Source organism: Festucalex cinctus, chromosome 8 (assembly GCF_051991245.1).
Source record: "Festucalex cinctus isolate MCC-2025b chromosome 8, RoL_Fcin_1.0, whole genome shotgun sequence".
NCBI classification, from domain to species: domain Eukaryota; kingdom Metazoa; phylum Chordata; class Actinopteri; order Syngnathiformes; family Syngnathidae; genus Festucalex; species Festucalex cinctus.
The window spans coordinates 24,004,437-24,020,831 of NC_135418.1; the positions used below are offsets into that span (position 1 = coordinate 24,004,437).

General features: G+C 38.5%; 1 protein-coding gene across 1 annotated transcript; it reads right to left on the reverse strand.

Annotated features, from left to right (window-relative positions):
• Positions 1-116: 116 nt before the first annotated feature.
• Positions 117-16,018, reverse strand: igsf8 (immunoglobulin superfamily, member 8). Its single transcript, XM_077529934.1, has 8 exons — positions 15,859-16,018; positions 15,612-15,751; positions 12,238-12,618; positions 10,470-10,931; positions 7,245-7,423; positions 5,135-5,387; positions 4,618-5,064; positions 117-3,206 (listed from the first exon to the last, which is right to left on the reverse strand). Exons 2-8 carry the CDS (start codon positions 15,664-15,666, stop codon positions 3,079-3,081), a joined length of 1,905 nt encoding a protein of 634 aa, XP_077386060.1. The 5' UTR covers positions 15,667-15,751; positions 15,859-16,018; the 3' UTR covers positions 117-3,078.
• Positions 16,019-16,395: the final 377 nt, after the last annotated feature.

Below are 16,395 nucleotides of genomic sequence, written 5' to 3' on the forward strand. Positions count from 1 at the left end.
GCTGCTTTTAACCCGCAAAAAAAGCCTCGGGCAGGATGAGGAATCGACACAAGCACATCATGTGTTGTTTTTTCATGAACATTTAAAAGGGAACACCATGGAGACGCCACAGCATGTGACAAATGCAGAGTGCTTTATTATTCATGACAGTAAAAAGCACCATGACAAGACGTTTTCAAAAATGCATTCAGGGACAGAGAAACAACAGCACGCAAAGGTTTAGACGTGGTAACATTTTGGGGAGAAAATAAGTCAGCATTTTACAAGATTTAAGGCAAAATTTTCGAGAACATTTTTGCCATCTTACAACTCCACTCGAGTAAGATTATTTATTTATTTTTAGCCAAAAAGATGCAATTTCACCACATTATATTGTGTTTTAAAAAAAGAAATCCGACTATCAATTAAAGACACATTTTTGCCATTTTCTGTTTTTTTTTTTTCAAGATTAATAAAAAGCTTAATTTGGGGAAAATAAATTTGTAATCTCACTATATTAAATTTGATTTTAAAAAATGTCATACTTTTCCTAATTACAATTGTTTTGGTAGGAAAAAAAATGTACATTTTTCATCATTACAATAATATTTTTTCGAGAAAAATAGTTGCAATTATGAGATTAACATTTTTTTTTATACCATTTATAATGTTACGAGATTAAAGATTAAAAAAATAACAAAAAATATGTATTTTTATGAGGCAAAAAGCCTATTTTTTCCAGACCCAGACATTTCTTTTTGGGGAACATTCTCTCAGTGAACACCAATGAGTGAGACATGACAGCCAAAGTGACCTTTTTTTTTTTTTTTTTTTTTTAAATTTCTCAAAAGCACCTTTTAACGAGGCATTCAGGGACAGTTGTTGAACACCATGCAAAGGTCTCAGCAAAGGGTTTGATGCTTTCGCACATGTGGTGGTGGGGTTGTGTCTAAAGTGGGATTATCACCCGCCACCATCCAGCCAGGCTGTGCGTGCTCACACATCTGTGCCAGTGTGGGTGAAGGTTCTGGGGGGGGGGGCTGTGAAAAAAAATCAGCTTTGAGTGCTTGATCTGGAGCAAAGTGGCTCAGAATGCAGCATTTTTATTTTTTTTTGATTCCCCAATGTTCGTGAGCAACATTTATAATCAGGCTTTAGGAGAGGACGCCAAAAAATATACAGCACAAGCAGAGAGGACCTCTTTTTTTTTTTTTTTTTTTTTCTTTTCCCCGACAAATGGAGGCTCACGTTCATCCTTCATGTTTTCAAGTGTCGACAGACGAGAGACTTTTGACAAGTTTTCAGTGCAAGACAACACGCACGTAAACATTTTGGGAAATCACAGCAATGTTTGTCCGCCTCAGTCACTTGAAGCAACCCGGAAATTAAAACATAAAAAAGGGAGGGAAAAAAAATTCAAGTAAGCGCAAAGAAACAAACATATTTCCTCAAATAGTGGCCTTATGCACGTCGACTGCTTTGAGAAAATAATGTGCATCACGATAATTATTTATTACAAATTTACTGCTGAGTTCATGTATTTTAATTACTGTAGATAATTTTTTTTCCCCCGAAAGTATATTATCAGAGGAATATTTTTTCCAAGAAAAAAAAGGCATAACATTGGGAGATTAATAATAATAATAATTCTAATTAATTAATAATAATAATTAATTAATAATTAGTAATATTTTTTCCAATATTTCACATAAATAGACTTAAAAAAAAAGATTGAATGTTTGAAAGTCATAAAAAAATAGTCCCGCTTTTTCAAGAAAAAAAAGGAAAAAAAGAAGACAAACTTTAATTTTAATCCATCAGAATAAAGTCAGATTTTTGGGACAAAAGAGGCCTAATATGAGAGTCTTATTGTATTTTTATTTTACTTAAAAAAAAAAAAAAAACTGACGTGAAAACATCAAAGTCACAAAAAAATATTCAGCAAATTGAATAAAAAAAAAATACAGTATTATGATTTCAATGTGTTTTTCTGGATAAAAAGTTGTAATTAAATTAAAAAATTAAAAAAAAATGTTAATACATGTAATGTACGTGTTTTGTTTTTTTTAAGGAAAAAAATGTATTTTTTTTTTGTTTGGAAAAAGTATTATGTGACCACTTTTTTTTCAAGAAAATGTGCATATAGATGGGAATATAGTATCTTTAGAGAAAAATAATACGAAATTTTTTTTAATTTTTTTTTTGAGAAAATATTTTTTGGAATCCACCTGACATTAGATGAACTTATTAACTACTCTTGATGGCTACAGATGCCAAATGTGCATTGTAAAATTCAATTTTTTCGAGAAGATTGGATTTTTTTTTTTTTTTAAGAATTTAAAAGTCACTTTTACAATATGCTTTACAAGTTATTAAATTTCACACTATCCTCCATTTTCCTTGAAAAATGTGCCTTGTTTCCTGGAGGAAATAAAACTCAGTCTCGCATCTAATAATGTTATTGGTGTCAAAAATACAAAACTTTTTCATCAGTGGGTTGAAACAGAAGCTCGTCACTTGGAGCCGTGCAAAAAGTGCAAACTTCAAATGGCGGCAGAACATTTGTTTGCTATGAGGCAGACGTTTATTTTCGGCCTCCTCTCAAATATGCACCTAACTAACACTTTCTGCAAATAAACAGCCACTACTTGAGCAAATACTGTACGCTAAAGTGGTTTTGGTCCCATTTTTTTTAAACTTATCCGAGTCCTTGACAAAGAATTTGAAGAATTAGCTTATTTTCAAACAAGATTAAACACGCTTTAGTGCATTTAATGTAGCGCTTGCAAATCTCGACCAGTCAGCACCTAATAAGCAACAACAACAAAAAGTGTCTTTGTTTCCATACTTCGAGTGTGCAGCTGCTCACGTGGCTTGTTAGGGAAACAGCATGTCGATGAAGAGTGACTATTTGAGTTCGTGAGGAAAGCACCGAAGCACATACAACAACTGACGGAGAGAAGCTGAGAACAGAGAGCGACGTTGGTGACCTCGTGACACGTATATTAAAAAAACAACAAAAAAAAACATGTAGAAAAGGTTTGGCATCCCACTTGGGCCAGCGGAAGTTCATCCCGGCGGCTACGGCGAGTACGGCGGCTACCTCCGAACGCGCTGCTTGGCCAGACGCTTCATGAAGCAGCAGGTCACCGTGGCGATGATGACGACGCCCACCAGCAGGGCGGACGACACGCCCACCACCAGGGGGATGAGGAGGAGGTCGGCAACTAAAGGAGAGTGGTTTTGCTTTAGCTTTAGTTTTATTTGTGGTTACATTAAGGCACTGATGATGACGACATCACCTGTGGTGAAGAAGTAGGCAACGGCCAATCATGGCTCACCTGTTTTCTGGGTTTGGTCAGTAAACTGAGCCATGATTGGTCGTTACCTACTTCCTCAGCATAGGTGATTTTATCATCAGTCGACAGGAAGTAGAAAAATTACTTTTTAACAGTATTAATTGTACATGAAAAAAAACAATGAAGTTAACACATTAATTATCGACAAAATATTGACTTTTAATTGCTGAAAATGGCTCAATGAGTCAAGTATCCCTTGAAACTTGTGTTGGGCTCAATTTGGACAGTTTCACTAAGGGGTGTACTCACTTTTGTTACCTGCAGTTCAGATATCAATGGCTTTGTTTTGAAATATTTTAAGGACGCAATAAAGCTGTACAATGATTACTTTGTGGACTAATAAGTTGCGATTTAGTGTTGTGCCATGAAAAAGATCAAATGAAACATTTGCAAAAATGTGACATGTACACTCATGTTTTATTGATACTAAGTAGTTCTTATATTCACTTAATGTGTAATACTGTGTAATACTTTTAAGTAGGAATGTGAGGTTGTCGTCAAAGTGTGAGCTGTCTTATATTTTGGTTCAATTACAGTACAATTGTTGATTTATTTTAAATTCATACAGTACTGGATTGGATTTCTCTTACTGGTATGTAAATGTTACTTAAAGGGGAAGTCAACTTTAAACATTTCTTGACAATGTCAGATGTGACCTCAGTAGTCTAAATATGATATTCTGATTAATAATTACATTTGTGAAATACGAGTTATGCAGCAACATCCAGCCGATTTTAACCATCTCAGAAGGCGGCCATATTGCCACTTGCTGTCGACTTAAGATGACATCACAGTTGCTCAGGCAATGACCAATCACAGATCACCCGTTTTCTCAAGCTGAGCTGTGATTGGTTGTTACCTGAGTGATGTCATTTTCACTCGACAGCAAGTGGCAAATTGTCCGACTTGTGATAATGATTTAAAAAAAAAAAAAAAAAAAAATCAGGCTTAATTCATATTCCACTAACACAATATTAAACAGAAAAACATATTTAGACTAGTGGGGCTGCATCGAACATATTATCAATACATATTTTTTTGACTTCCCTTTTAAAACAATCTGAAAAGTTAATAAAAGGTTTCGTGACAGTACCAATCTTAGTTTGGAAATAAATCATTTGCTTTACATTATTTTGAGAGAAATTGTTTTGTTTTAAATGAGCTACTGTAATTTAGAACTAGCATTTCCCCAAGGGTTGAAAAGTATCCATCGAGAAGCAGCGGAAACAAATTCAAACGCAACAAGGACATCCGTCGGTCGAGCGAGCGGGCGTCTTACCTCGAGCATACAAGTAAACGGTGACTGCATTGGACTCCGCCTTGACCCCCGAGTCATACCAGCCTCCGTGCGGATCCTGCCCCCAGGCCTCAGCGTGGCATGCGTACATGCCCTGATCTTCCACGGTGGCGGCGTGGACCCGCAGCCGGTAGCTGACGGCCGACAGCCGGTCCACGCTGACCTCGCTGCCGTTGACGTAGATCTCCACCACGCCGTCGTACCGGACCGTGGCCACCAGTTTGGGTTCGGGCGGGGGGGCGGTCGGCTCCGGCGCGGGGCTTTTGGCCGAGTTGATTTGCGGCTCGGGGATGGGCCAACGCAGCCACTGCACCTGAGCCTGGGCGGGGCCCGTGGTTGTGATGGTGGCGGTGCAGAGGATGGTGATGGTGCTGCCACGTTTCAGGAGAGGCCCTCGGGCCAGCTGAGCTTCGGCTGAGACGACGACGTCTACCGAAAACAAACGTGTTCATAAGCGAGGTGGTGGAGAGGACAAAAGCGAGCGACGGCGGCGTCTCACCTTTGGTCTTTAGATTGACCGCGACGCCCTCGGACCTCTGCGTGAGCGTCGCCGGCGTGGAAGGGGCGGGGATCCGGCGTCCGGCGTACACGCTCACCACGCAGCGGTAAACGCCCGAGTCCGACGGCCGGGCCGAGAACAACTTGAGGGAGTACCTCGCATCCGCCACTTTCTCCATCGAGCCGCCGCTGGCTCGGCTGACGTCGTCCCCCCAACTCACAACGCCGTCCGGGCTCATCCTGGCCACCTCCACCTGGTAAGGCCATCAACAACAAATACATTAGTTGAGAAAGACTTTTTCTTCGCGAGTAACTTGCAAACATTTTGTCCCATTTGCTATTCAAGTTAGGGGTGGTGGGACTCATTTTCTTTTTTTTGAAAATTCAGCCCTCGATGGTTTTTCTTAGCAACATGAAGACTATGCCTTAAGACAGTGGTTCTCAAATGGGGGTACAGGAAGACACTCCAGGGGATTTTAAAATAATTTTAAAAGAACAGTACATATATAAAATACATTTTAGAAAAATGTAAGTTTATAAAAAAAAAAAAAATTATATAGTGGGCTAATCTATTTCAGTCTCCCATACAACATTAGTTCAACCCAACATGTCATATGCCACCTAGAATCACCTGTCAATTACTTGAAAACCTTTTTTTTTTTTTAAATACAGTTAGTATAATTATTTATTTTTGTGAACAGAGCTATTACTATTAGGGCCGTGCAATTAATTTAAATTCAAGTACAAAGTCAATTACTACACTTGACAATTACAAAATCGGCATAATCGTAAACAAAAATAAAAGATTATTAATACTAATTTTGAGTTGTTTAACTCATTCACTGCCTTTGACAAGTATACTTGTCAATTGTATTTTTTAGAGCGGTGCTAAATGGGGGCGAATCTGAGCATGCTCCACTGTAAATATCAAACTTGGAAACAACTTTACTGATGCCCAACCACCGGTAGATGACATCATTGCCCCATTTTATAGGAAATAAACACAGTTTCAGAGTCCATGGGAGAAATGGCTGTATTTTGGCAAACCTACATTTTTCTGCTGTCAATTATAAAAGAACGGGACGGGACAAAAAGTAGGGAGTCTATTCTGTTATTTGGTAGATTCGGTTTATATATAATTATTGAATGGAATATCACGTGAGTATTGGAAATGTAAAAATTTTCTATAATGACTGGCAGTGAATGAGTTTTAAAGGTATATTTTTACACCTATTTTACAGTATTCTAAAATGACTAATACTGTAAATCTTTTGTCCAAAAAGAACTTCCATAATTATAGTGTTTCAAATATTTTTTTTCTTAGTATTTTTAAACGTTTAAAATTTTTCTTGTTTTGTCCCAAAAAAAATAATCAATTATTGCCAAAATAATCATAATTACTTTTTCCATAATAGAGCAGTCCTATTTACTATGATCCCAAAGGAGAAGACTTTTATAATTAAATTGTTTCTTTTTATTTTTTTTAGCTCTTTTTTTTTTTTTTTTTTTTAAATAATTCAAGAGAGACCACGTAAAAACAAATGGAATTCCAAAGGTTTTAATAAACCACTTCTTTAAGAGACACAAGAAGTCAGCCATTTTGGTTTAAAGCCGCGACACTTGGGCCATGTGCGAGGGGTACTTCAAGGAAAACTTGTCAAGAGAATTTTTTTTTTATTACAATGTTACTTTTAATATTTTTTTCATGTTTTTTTATAGAATATTTTTTTAATTCATCATTTTAGCAATATGAAATTTGGTTGACCATGACAAAAACAACCCATAAAGTCTCGAGAGCTTATAAATGGCTTGAATCTGCAATTTGTTTGTCAATTTGACCATTTCCAGACGTCCATTTTGTTTGCTTGCTGCTAAATTAGAACTTCGTCTCTAGAATTTAATACGTTACTAGTACTAGTACACGTGTGAACGCAAGAAAGACAAGCAAACAACCATTTTTTTTTTTTATCATTCCAGTGACATTTACATATGTTCTGTTGTTTTCGCGAAGAGGAAGTAATCAAGTCTTCTGTAAACGCGAAAGGGGGAATTATTATTACAATTATGACCCAGTTTCATTCATCACTTCCCTCATGAGATAAGAGTCTTACCTCCACGCCTCCAGAGCCAATTAGCTCGCCGCCCGCAGAGCCCCTCTTCATCCACTGGACCTGCAGGCCCGAGTTGACGTCGGAAGGCAGCCCGTTGACCTCGCAGGTCAGGAGGAGGGGCGAACCCACCTGCAGGGTCACCTCGCCTTGGGGCGATGACGTCACGCTCAGAGACTCGGCTGTCGGGAGAGAGAGGAGACGGATTCAGAATTAATGAGTGATGAGACTGAGTTTACTTAAGGCGAGGACGTTAGCAAGCAGGCTACCGTAGTTAGCATTAAAGCTAACAGTTAGCTTGACTGTACTTGTCTGCTTGATTGCTTAGTTGTTCTCTTGTGTGCTTGTCGCAATTTGAAAACCTTTTTCCTACATATTTTCTGTTATCTAAACTATTAAAACACAAAATTAACACACGACAATGCCTTGAGACACGAGTTTAATTCATTCCGTGAACCATGTTCCTAACTCAAAACTCCTCAAAACATCCTTTCCCATTGAAATGAATGGGAATGCCATTAATCCGTTTCAGCTTTCTAAAAAAAAATCCACCTAGCAATGTTTCAAGCCAAAATGAGAGCATGAGAGCAAATGAGAGAAAATTCAGTTTTGATTGGAAGTGGCTTGTGACAAATAGATCCATGCTGGTAAACAGATATTCCTTCCTCACTAATAACAATCGATGCATTGTCTTTGCAAACAAAAGGGGAAGGTGCTGAGCGAACACATGCAACATAACGCAGGCATTGTTCCTGATTCAACTCCCATTCAGCGCAATTTATTAGTGAGGGTACAATTGTGTTTACAGCCTCCATCTACCAAACGCTATACAACCTAGAAAAGGGGATGTCAAGTTCCAAGAACTCATAAGTTTGCTTTGTTGCCTTTTAACTTCTTAGTAGTGTAACTACAAAACTTGAAGGAAACAACAAATCCCGAGCGTCAATAAGTGCAAGGTGGAAGAAAAGAATATTTAATCCTCTGGATCGGTGTGAAAGCTTTCAGGCGTTAAAAAAAAAAAAAAAAAAAAAAAGCGAGCCAAGCTGCGAGGCAACCAACTGGCTGGCATCCAGCTGGTATCGACCCACCACATTCAGCTGGCTCATCATCAACGAGAGCGAAAGAGCTGAGCTTGGAGCGTGTCAGGGGAATCACGCCGGCATTTCATGAGCCCCCTAAACTGGCCAGGTGGGCAGCGAGCTGAAGGAGCAGCCAGGAAACCAATCAGCTGTCAACGGGTTTACGGCTGCCTGCCAAAAATAGCGGTGGGCAAAAACTAAAACAAACAAACAAAAAAAGAATCCAAGCACTCGGAAGTCTGGAAAGGGTCCAATGTAGCCACAAGCGCTTACAAGCCCAGGCTGACTTATGCCACAGATCCAAATCGTGACATGTTAGTAAAACACATACCTTGTGCACTTTTGATGTCTTCAGAGCTTTGGGTACTCTTGTGAAAGCAACATTATTATTATTAAGTCAACTCTATTAGTTCTCGATTGACTGTTGCTGGAGACTTTGAAATGTAAATTATGGTAACAACGCAGCACGCAAACAAGGTACTGATTTCGTTTTAGGCTCAAATAAGACCATGAAGTTTGGATAGACTGGTTGGTTTCTTCAGGTTTACAAACAAAGGGCCTAAAATATTCCCTACCAAATTCTGAGCCTACCACCTGAACATCTCATCAGATGATGCATCTTAAACTCGAAAACAGGAAATGCTTTTCCAGCCTGTGTGAACCGCATCCTCGATTTCCCGTACTGAGCTTGCACAAGTAACGTCTTTTGCTGCTCATAACCATCAAGGTTTGAGGTTTTTGAGGCTTCACTATTGCTCTTCCTTTGTATCCGTGTCCAACCACGGCAGAATTTTATTGCAACCATTGCCAATTAACTCGAGCTTTTCGTACATACTCGGACCACCCAGTCTGGTAACAACGGTCAATAACAACTTCAAAGTCACTTAAACAGTGGAGTGTTCAAATAAAAACAGCACTCTAAATTCATCGTGCTTCGAGGTGCCATTGTGCATCCATCAAATCAATTTACTAGTGCTTATCCGGCGTCAGGTCATGAGGCAGCAGCTTTAGCAGGAAAGCCCAGACTTCCCTCTCCCCAGCCACTTCGTAGTGACTGAAATGGAACTGTGGCTCCTTTCCATCAGGGCTGCCTAAACATTTCCTGTTCGATGGTTGACCTCCCAGAGAAATTTACAGTGAGCAAAGTCGCGTTTTACTATTTGCATATTCACCTTTCCATGTTTTTTCACTTATTCCGGGTCCAATTTGCGGTTTTGTGCAAACGCACTAAGACGCTACAAAGGAGCCATCTGAACTGTTAAGTACTGATTGGTGCTGAGGAAGTGATACAGCTCAACTGATAGACACGTGTTTAGTTGTTTAGCCTGGTTTGAACTTGCTAGTATGGGGTTTTTGCAAATCTTCTTTTTTTTTTAAATGCCGGTTTTAATACATGCTCACATCCGTAAAGTTTTTCATCATAATTGATCTTGTGATTTCCACAGTTAACTCGCAATTAGTCGCTATTTTTTTGGTTACAATAAAATATTTTTAAATTTTATTTATATCTAATACAAGTGTGGTTGTATAATGTAATTCATTGATAGAGTATCTTATAGTAAATTTACATAATTATTTGATGTTAAAAAGATTACAGATTCAGATTTATTTTTGACAAAATTTTTGTCACTAGGTTGCATTAGCGTTCCATGTTGGATGTTGATGACACAAACAGTACATTTTTCTTTTCAAATTAAGAGCAAAATAACTGGAAAATGAAGGCGCTTGTGGACTCATGCCCATTTTGTAAAATACACCTCTTTTCCGTAGTCTTCATAAATAAAATTAATGCTTCTGGACATCATTTCAATGCCATTTTTATCCCTTGATTTTCACAAAAGGCATGCAATGACTTTTCAAGCTTTTTAATGACCTACGGAAAGTCGTTAAAGTTACAGAAAGTCTTCGCCACATGTACATGTGCACTTCTTCAGCATTTTTTTTTTTTTTAATACAAATAATTTTGAAGCCCTTTAGGTTTAAAGATAATGTTGGTTTGAAATCATATTAAAATGTTTTGGGCTCATAGTTTGTAAAAACTCTTAAATTGGGACACCTTTATGTTAACGTAACAATTAAAATAAAGTAAGTGGAAGCTATCCCCATTCGCTGAAAAGCACTTCCAGTAAAAGCATGTGATTGTACTCACAGAGTTGCTTCACAGTCAGGTTGCCCATGTCCAGCGTCCTGTGAGCAATCTTCTGCCACGATTTGTCCGGGTCCCGAATCCACTGCGCGGCCTCACAGAAATAGGCCCCCGTGTCATTGGGCTGCAGCACCTTCATCTTCATGATGTACTGATCCTGTCCGTCCTCTGCGTTGCGCTTCTCCAGCGTGATGTCGCCGTCGTCGTAGCGCTTCTTGTAGGCGCGCCCGGGCACCACGCCCAGCAGCTTATCGATGGAGATGATCTCGCGAACGGTGCTGAGCTCCGGCCCCGTCCTGCCGCCCGAGCCCGCTTGGCCGCCGCGCTTCCCGAAGGTGACGGACAGGTGGGTGAGCTGCTCCGAGCGGATGCTGGCCGAGCACATCAGAGTCAACTCGGCACCTTCCGGGAGGGGCTGCCCGGTCAGGGAGCGGCTGTAGCTGATCCGGAGTGTGTCGGGGATCACTAAGTGGACAAAAGAGAGAAATTTCATTCCTCCAGTAAGCCACCACAGGAAGAATACATTATTTAGATGGTAGGTGAACTGACAGAGTTGTCTTTTTGCACGGTCTGGAGATCCGAGTTTGTCTCCTGGTGTTATTTTGAATCTGAACCAGAATGCATAACATTCAGTCATGTGATCAAGCCGGTGGAAAAAAAACGTAACCAGTTTGGCTGCTGTTCAACAAGGACGATGAGGCATGTTGGTAGCAATGTGGACTTCCTGGTTTCAAATGCACTACAGAGATGTCACATCATGTAGAATTGAACGCGCCAAGAGATTTGGTCTCCACTTAACATTACAACCAGAATAATGTGCCTGTTGTTAATAAATCAATACCTTTCAGACAGTGTCAATCAAAACAATTTCACACAATTCAATTGGACAAAATGAAGTAGTAGCCAGCGGCATATTAACAGACACCCGATTTATAGTCTCACCTACTACTATTCCCCCAATACTTAATTTACTTTTGTATACAATATTTTTAAATATCGTTCCAACATTTGTGTATTTTTATAAAATATTTTAGTGTCATTTTTTAATATTATTTTTACAATTTTAAATTTTTGTAACATTTATTAGAATTTCTTTTAATTTATGTATTATTATTATTATTATTATTATTATCATCGTGTACTTTTTTCTAACATTGGTGAAGCTGGTATTTTTCATTTTTGTCTCGTATTTTGGTATTTTCAATCTATTTCTTGTATTTTTCTTCTATTTGTGTATATTTTGCATGTGTATTTTTCCTCTAATATTTGTGTATTTCTTCTAATACTAGTGAGTGTTTTTTTAATCTACTTTTCATCATTTCTTGAGTATTAGATATTATTTGTCTAATGTGATTATTTTCTTCTTTATTGTTTATGTAGAATTAAAGTTGTGTATATTTCATTCATTGTCTAATATGATTATTTTCTCCTTATTGTGCATAATTAATCTAAATTTGCGTATATTTCATTCAATACTTTGTGTGTAATATTTTTGCATTTTCTAATAATTCCTGACAGATATTTTGTTATTCTTCCTCTACTGCATTTTACCTCTTACATTTTTACTCGAATACTTTTGGAATTTTTATCTAATATTTTGAAGCTTTTGTTATTTTTTTTTCCCTAATCTCGATGTACTTTTCATCTAATCTTTGAGTATTTTATGCATGAGGTCATCTGACTGTCCTACACAAGATTGAACAGCTGTCCCTAATTAAGTGACCGGTGGCAAACACGATGAGCAGGTTGTTGTGCTGTTTCGACAGTTTACCTTTGACGACCACACTGCCGCTGTAGGAGCCCTGGTAGGTGGTGTCCGTGCTCGGCGTGTAGCACTCGTATTTGCCCTGGTCGTCCGCGCGCAGCCTTTGCATCACCAGCCGCGCCCGGTCGCCGGAGTCGCGGTCCACCCTCACCTCCCCGTTCCTCACCCGCGCTTGATAGGGGACGTAGGGGAAGCCTTTGTCTTTGGTGGACACCACTCCCAGCGACTTATCGCCCGCGTCGTCCCTGTACAGGAACCATTCGAAGTCCTGCGTGCTCGAGCCCTCGTAGCCGGAGACAGCGCAGGGCACGGAGAGGGAGAAACCGGCCACGCGGTACAAGGGTCCCGCGGGGACGGTCACCTCGCGCGACGCCACGTACTGGAGCACTGTGAACGCAAGACAAGAGGAGACGGAGAAGAATGTGAGCCTGTGAAGAACTGCCTGCACTTTCACACGGAAACACCTTTTAAGTGTTATAGTAAGGGTGATAAAACGTTTAATTGAAGGGATGGAACAATTTCATATCTGTAAATGTTGTTAATACTCTATTTAGCATCTCAGAGAAATAGTTGTCTTTTGGCTTCTTCCATCTGGTATTAAAAAAAAAAAAATAGATGCTGCAAACCATAAAAGACAACCCGCAACCGTGCTATGAAATGGCTTACACTTTTTATTTTTATCTCATCTTTTTTCTCCTCTTTTTTGTTTGTTTGTATAATTTGGTATTATGTTTTAATTTATTTAAACTTTCTTTAAGTGTTATTAGTTTTCCTCCAACATTTAATGGGATAACTTACTTATTTTAGTCAAACATTAATATTTTTCCAATAAAAAATGTTATATTTTCATTATTTTTCACGTACAATTAGTACCTTTAAAAACCCATTTTGCAAATTGCTGTCGACTGAAAATGACATCACAAGGGCTCATGTATCCAATCACAGCTCAACTTATGAATGTCACATGACCAAACCTAGAAAACAGGTGAGCTGTGATTGGTTACCTGAGCCCTTGTGATGTCATTTTCAGTCTACAACAAGTTGCAAAATGTGTTTTTAAAGGCACTAATTCTACGTGAAAAATAATGAAAGTATCAAATCAATTATCGACAAAATATGAACTTTTCATTGCTATAATGGGCTAAATAAGTGAAGTATCTCTTTAAATATTACCCCTCTAAAACATGTGTATTCTTAAAATATATTTTTGTATTTTTCCTTGAATAGTATTTGTGCATTTCTCTGCTAATATTTGGTTTTGGGGGTGCTAATTTGGGAATAATATTTTTTTTATATTTTCTTCTTGTATTTTGCATATTTGTCTAAAATTTACCCAGTTAGTATAATTGATTTTTTTGTCTGCTTTTATAAAAAAAAATTATTATTAAAATTATTTGTTGAGTACTTTCTTTTATAATGTGTTTGTTGTCTAAAACATATATCACTATGTATTATTCTTTTTTTTTATTATACTTGTATAATATGGTATTTTTTTTCTATTATTTTTCTCATTTTTATGTCAAGTATTTTTTTTTTTAGTTTATTTTTTAATTGCTTTGGCTCTCGTTCTAGATAGACCAAATAGATCTAAACGTGCGACTCCCAGTAGCGAATCCCTGCCAAAAATGTCTTTTTGGACGACGGCTCTCGTGATGAAAGCCTTTTTTTCCTTCTTTTTCCGATCACAACAACGAGTCGTTTCATGTCATTCAGAGCGACGCACATTTTTAACGTTGGCTCCCCGCCCTGGAGGGGATTTTTGTCTTAATCTGCCAGCAGTGGCAAAAGCGGAAGAATAAATTCACCATAACTGGATGCCAAACGCTACCTCTGACCTCACCTAAAAAGGATTACAACCTGAGCAAACCTGAAAGACTGGACGTGTGTGTGCAAGTGTGTGTGGGCTTACACACACGCAGCAACGGTTGGGCGAGCCGCTGCGTCACGGCGACACGCCCATGGATAATGACATAGAGGCTGAGCGGGGAGGCTTAAGCGGATCGAGACCTAATTAACATGGAACTCGGGGGCTGGAGCTGATCGGGACGCCACAGTTTGTGACAATACTCAACACGGTCTGGATTAGACGAGCCAAGATGGAGGCCGAGGGGGCAGCTATGTTCTTAAGGACAAACATCACAAAGCTCAATTTGGGTTGAAGGCCATCCTTTTTCCAAAGGTCAATTTACACGTTTTGAATTCCAAATGAGATTTCTCAGCATGCTGCTCCCACCAGTATCAATAAAGTGTCTTACGATTTCAAGTGAGTTGTTGAACTTTGACCATTTTGGCAAGTAATGCCGAATTTCAAACTGATTTCATCTTTTTATAAACTAATAACTATACATCTCCATTTTAATAGGTAAAATATTCATCTAATTTTGTAATTGACACCATTTTATCACGAAAAACACTGACATCCACTCATAATACTTCACATCACAGTTTTTATCTTGAAAAATTGATTTTAATCTCATAATTTTACATTTTAATAACTCTTCTAACATTCTAACCAAATATGTTTCCTTCTTGTAATATTAAAATTATCACAAAATATTCTGTAATCCAACTAAAAATACAACTTTAAAATTTTAATCGGTTAAAAAGCTAATTTACAGCTTTATTCTCTAAAATAAATAAAAGAAAAGCTGGATAAGTGGTTCGGGAAATGGATGGATGGATGGCTCTCGCAACATTGCAATGTTTTTTTTTTTATCTCGAAATACTGTTATTTTAATCCAATATTGAGACTTTTATCTTGAAAGGTTGTTCTTAAAAAAAGGCAAGTTTATTGTTGTAATATTGCAACTTTGTATCTAGTAAAATTCCAATTTATTTTTTAATTACATTTTAATTGTAGTTTCTCTAAAAACACAACCATTCTCATAATCTGAAAATGTAACTTCTAAGGTCTAAGTTTAAAAAAAATTCTCACAATATCATTTCTTTCTAAAACAAAACCGAAACGTATTCCCATAAAAGTATGCTGCCATTAACATTTCAAGCATGTAATATGGCCTTATAAAAATAAGCAACTTCTAGCGTTCCCAACGTGAAAAAAATGGTAAATTCGATGAGATCTTGGCCAGCACTTTTCGTGCGATGAGACACAGATGTGGCTCCTCAGATTCTAACTGAGCATGCTCTGGTCCTTGTTACACACATCCGCCGAATTCGGCTCAATAATTATTGCATAATCCACGCAACGAACACGACAGGCTTGGACAACAAGCATCCTTGTCATTAAAATGGCTGCATCATATAACAAGTGCATCAATACAGCAGCACCATGCAAATGCGTGACCGATGAAGTGGTGAAACGTGCACGCACATACACACCCAATAAATACTGTAATCCATTTGGAAGTAGCGTAGCTCACCACAGTGCAGACAGACGAATAAAGTGCTTTTTATCCCAGTCATGGCGCTCTTCATGTTCCTCCGCGGATTACTCCCGTCTCGGGTGTTTCTTCGCCAGTGGCTCGTCGCCGCTCATCCCGCCGCGAACCTCCAGAACCGCCTGTTAACCAAATAACACACACAAAAAAATGACATAAATATATTGGCGCCTTCTGATTGGCACCGTTTTCATTTATTTTGACAAAACCAATCATCTGAGTAACGCACCGACGTGTAAGATGTGGCGAAATAAACCCTCGCCCGAATTAAATAGTCTAAATCCAAAAGTTTGCGTATGTTTCAGCTTTGATATGTGTGGTTTCGTCTCAAAGTGGTTCGCAATCGCATCTTCAGTTGGGCTGACTGAGGGGAGGAGCCAAAACAAGCTTCAAAGACGACCATCCGTAACCATTGGTTGGAGGAGTGATCATCTGCGACTGCAGGGGGCGCTCTAACATGTGCCACCGGAAATAGTTTACTCCCATTTCCGCAGCAGAGTTAGCCACCCCCACCCCCTTCCCAACCACCCCTTTACTTTCGATTTGTATTTTGTATTTTGTATTTTATTTTATTTTTTACTTTATCTTATTATGGTCATTAATAAAGACTTATTATTTTGTTATTTCCATGTTTCTAATTCATTTCCATAAAAGAGGCAATATTCCGCTCCATTTTGTTTTTTTACACACACGCAGCAACGGTTGGGCGAGCCGCTGCGTCACGGCGACGTTTGTTTATTTGTTAAGTTTGTATTTATTGATACAG

Bases quoted from the DNA above. Each gene is read 5' to 3' on its own strand.
- igsf8 (XM_077529934.1), bottom strand. From the start codon at position 15,666: ATGAAGAGCGCCATGACTGGGATAAAAAGCACTTTATTCGTCTGTCTG. The intron at 5,065-5,134 runs GTGAGACGCCGC...TGTTTTCGGTAG, and splicing joins GGTCAATCTAAAGACCAAAG to ACGTCGTCGTCTCAGCCGAA. The intron at 3,207-4,617 runs GTAAGACGCCCG...ACTCTCCTTTAG, and splicing joins CGTTTACTTGTATGCTCGAG to TTGCCGACCTCCTCCTCATC.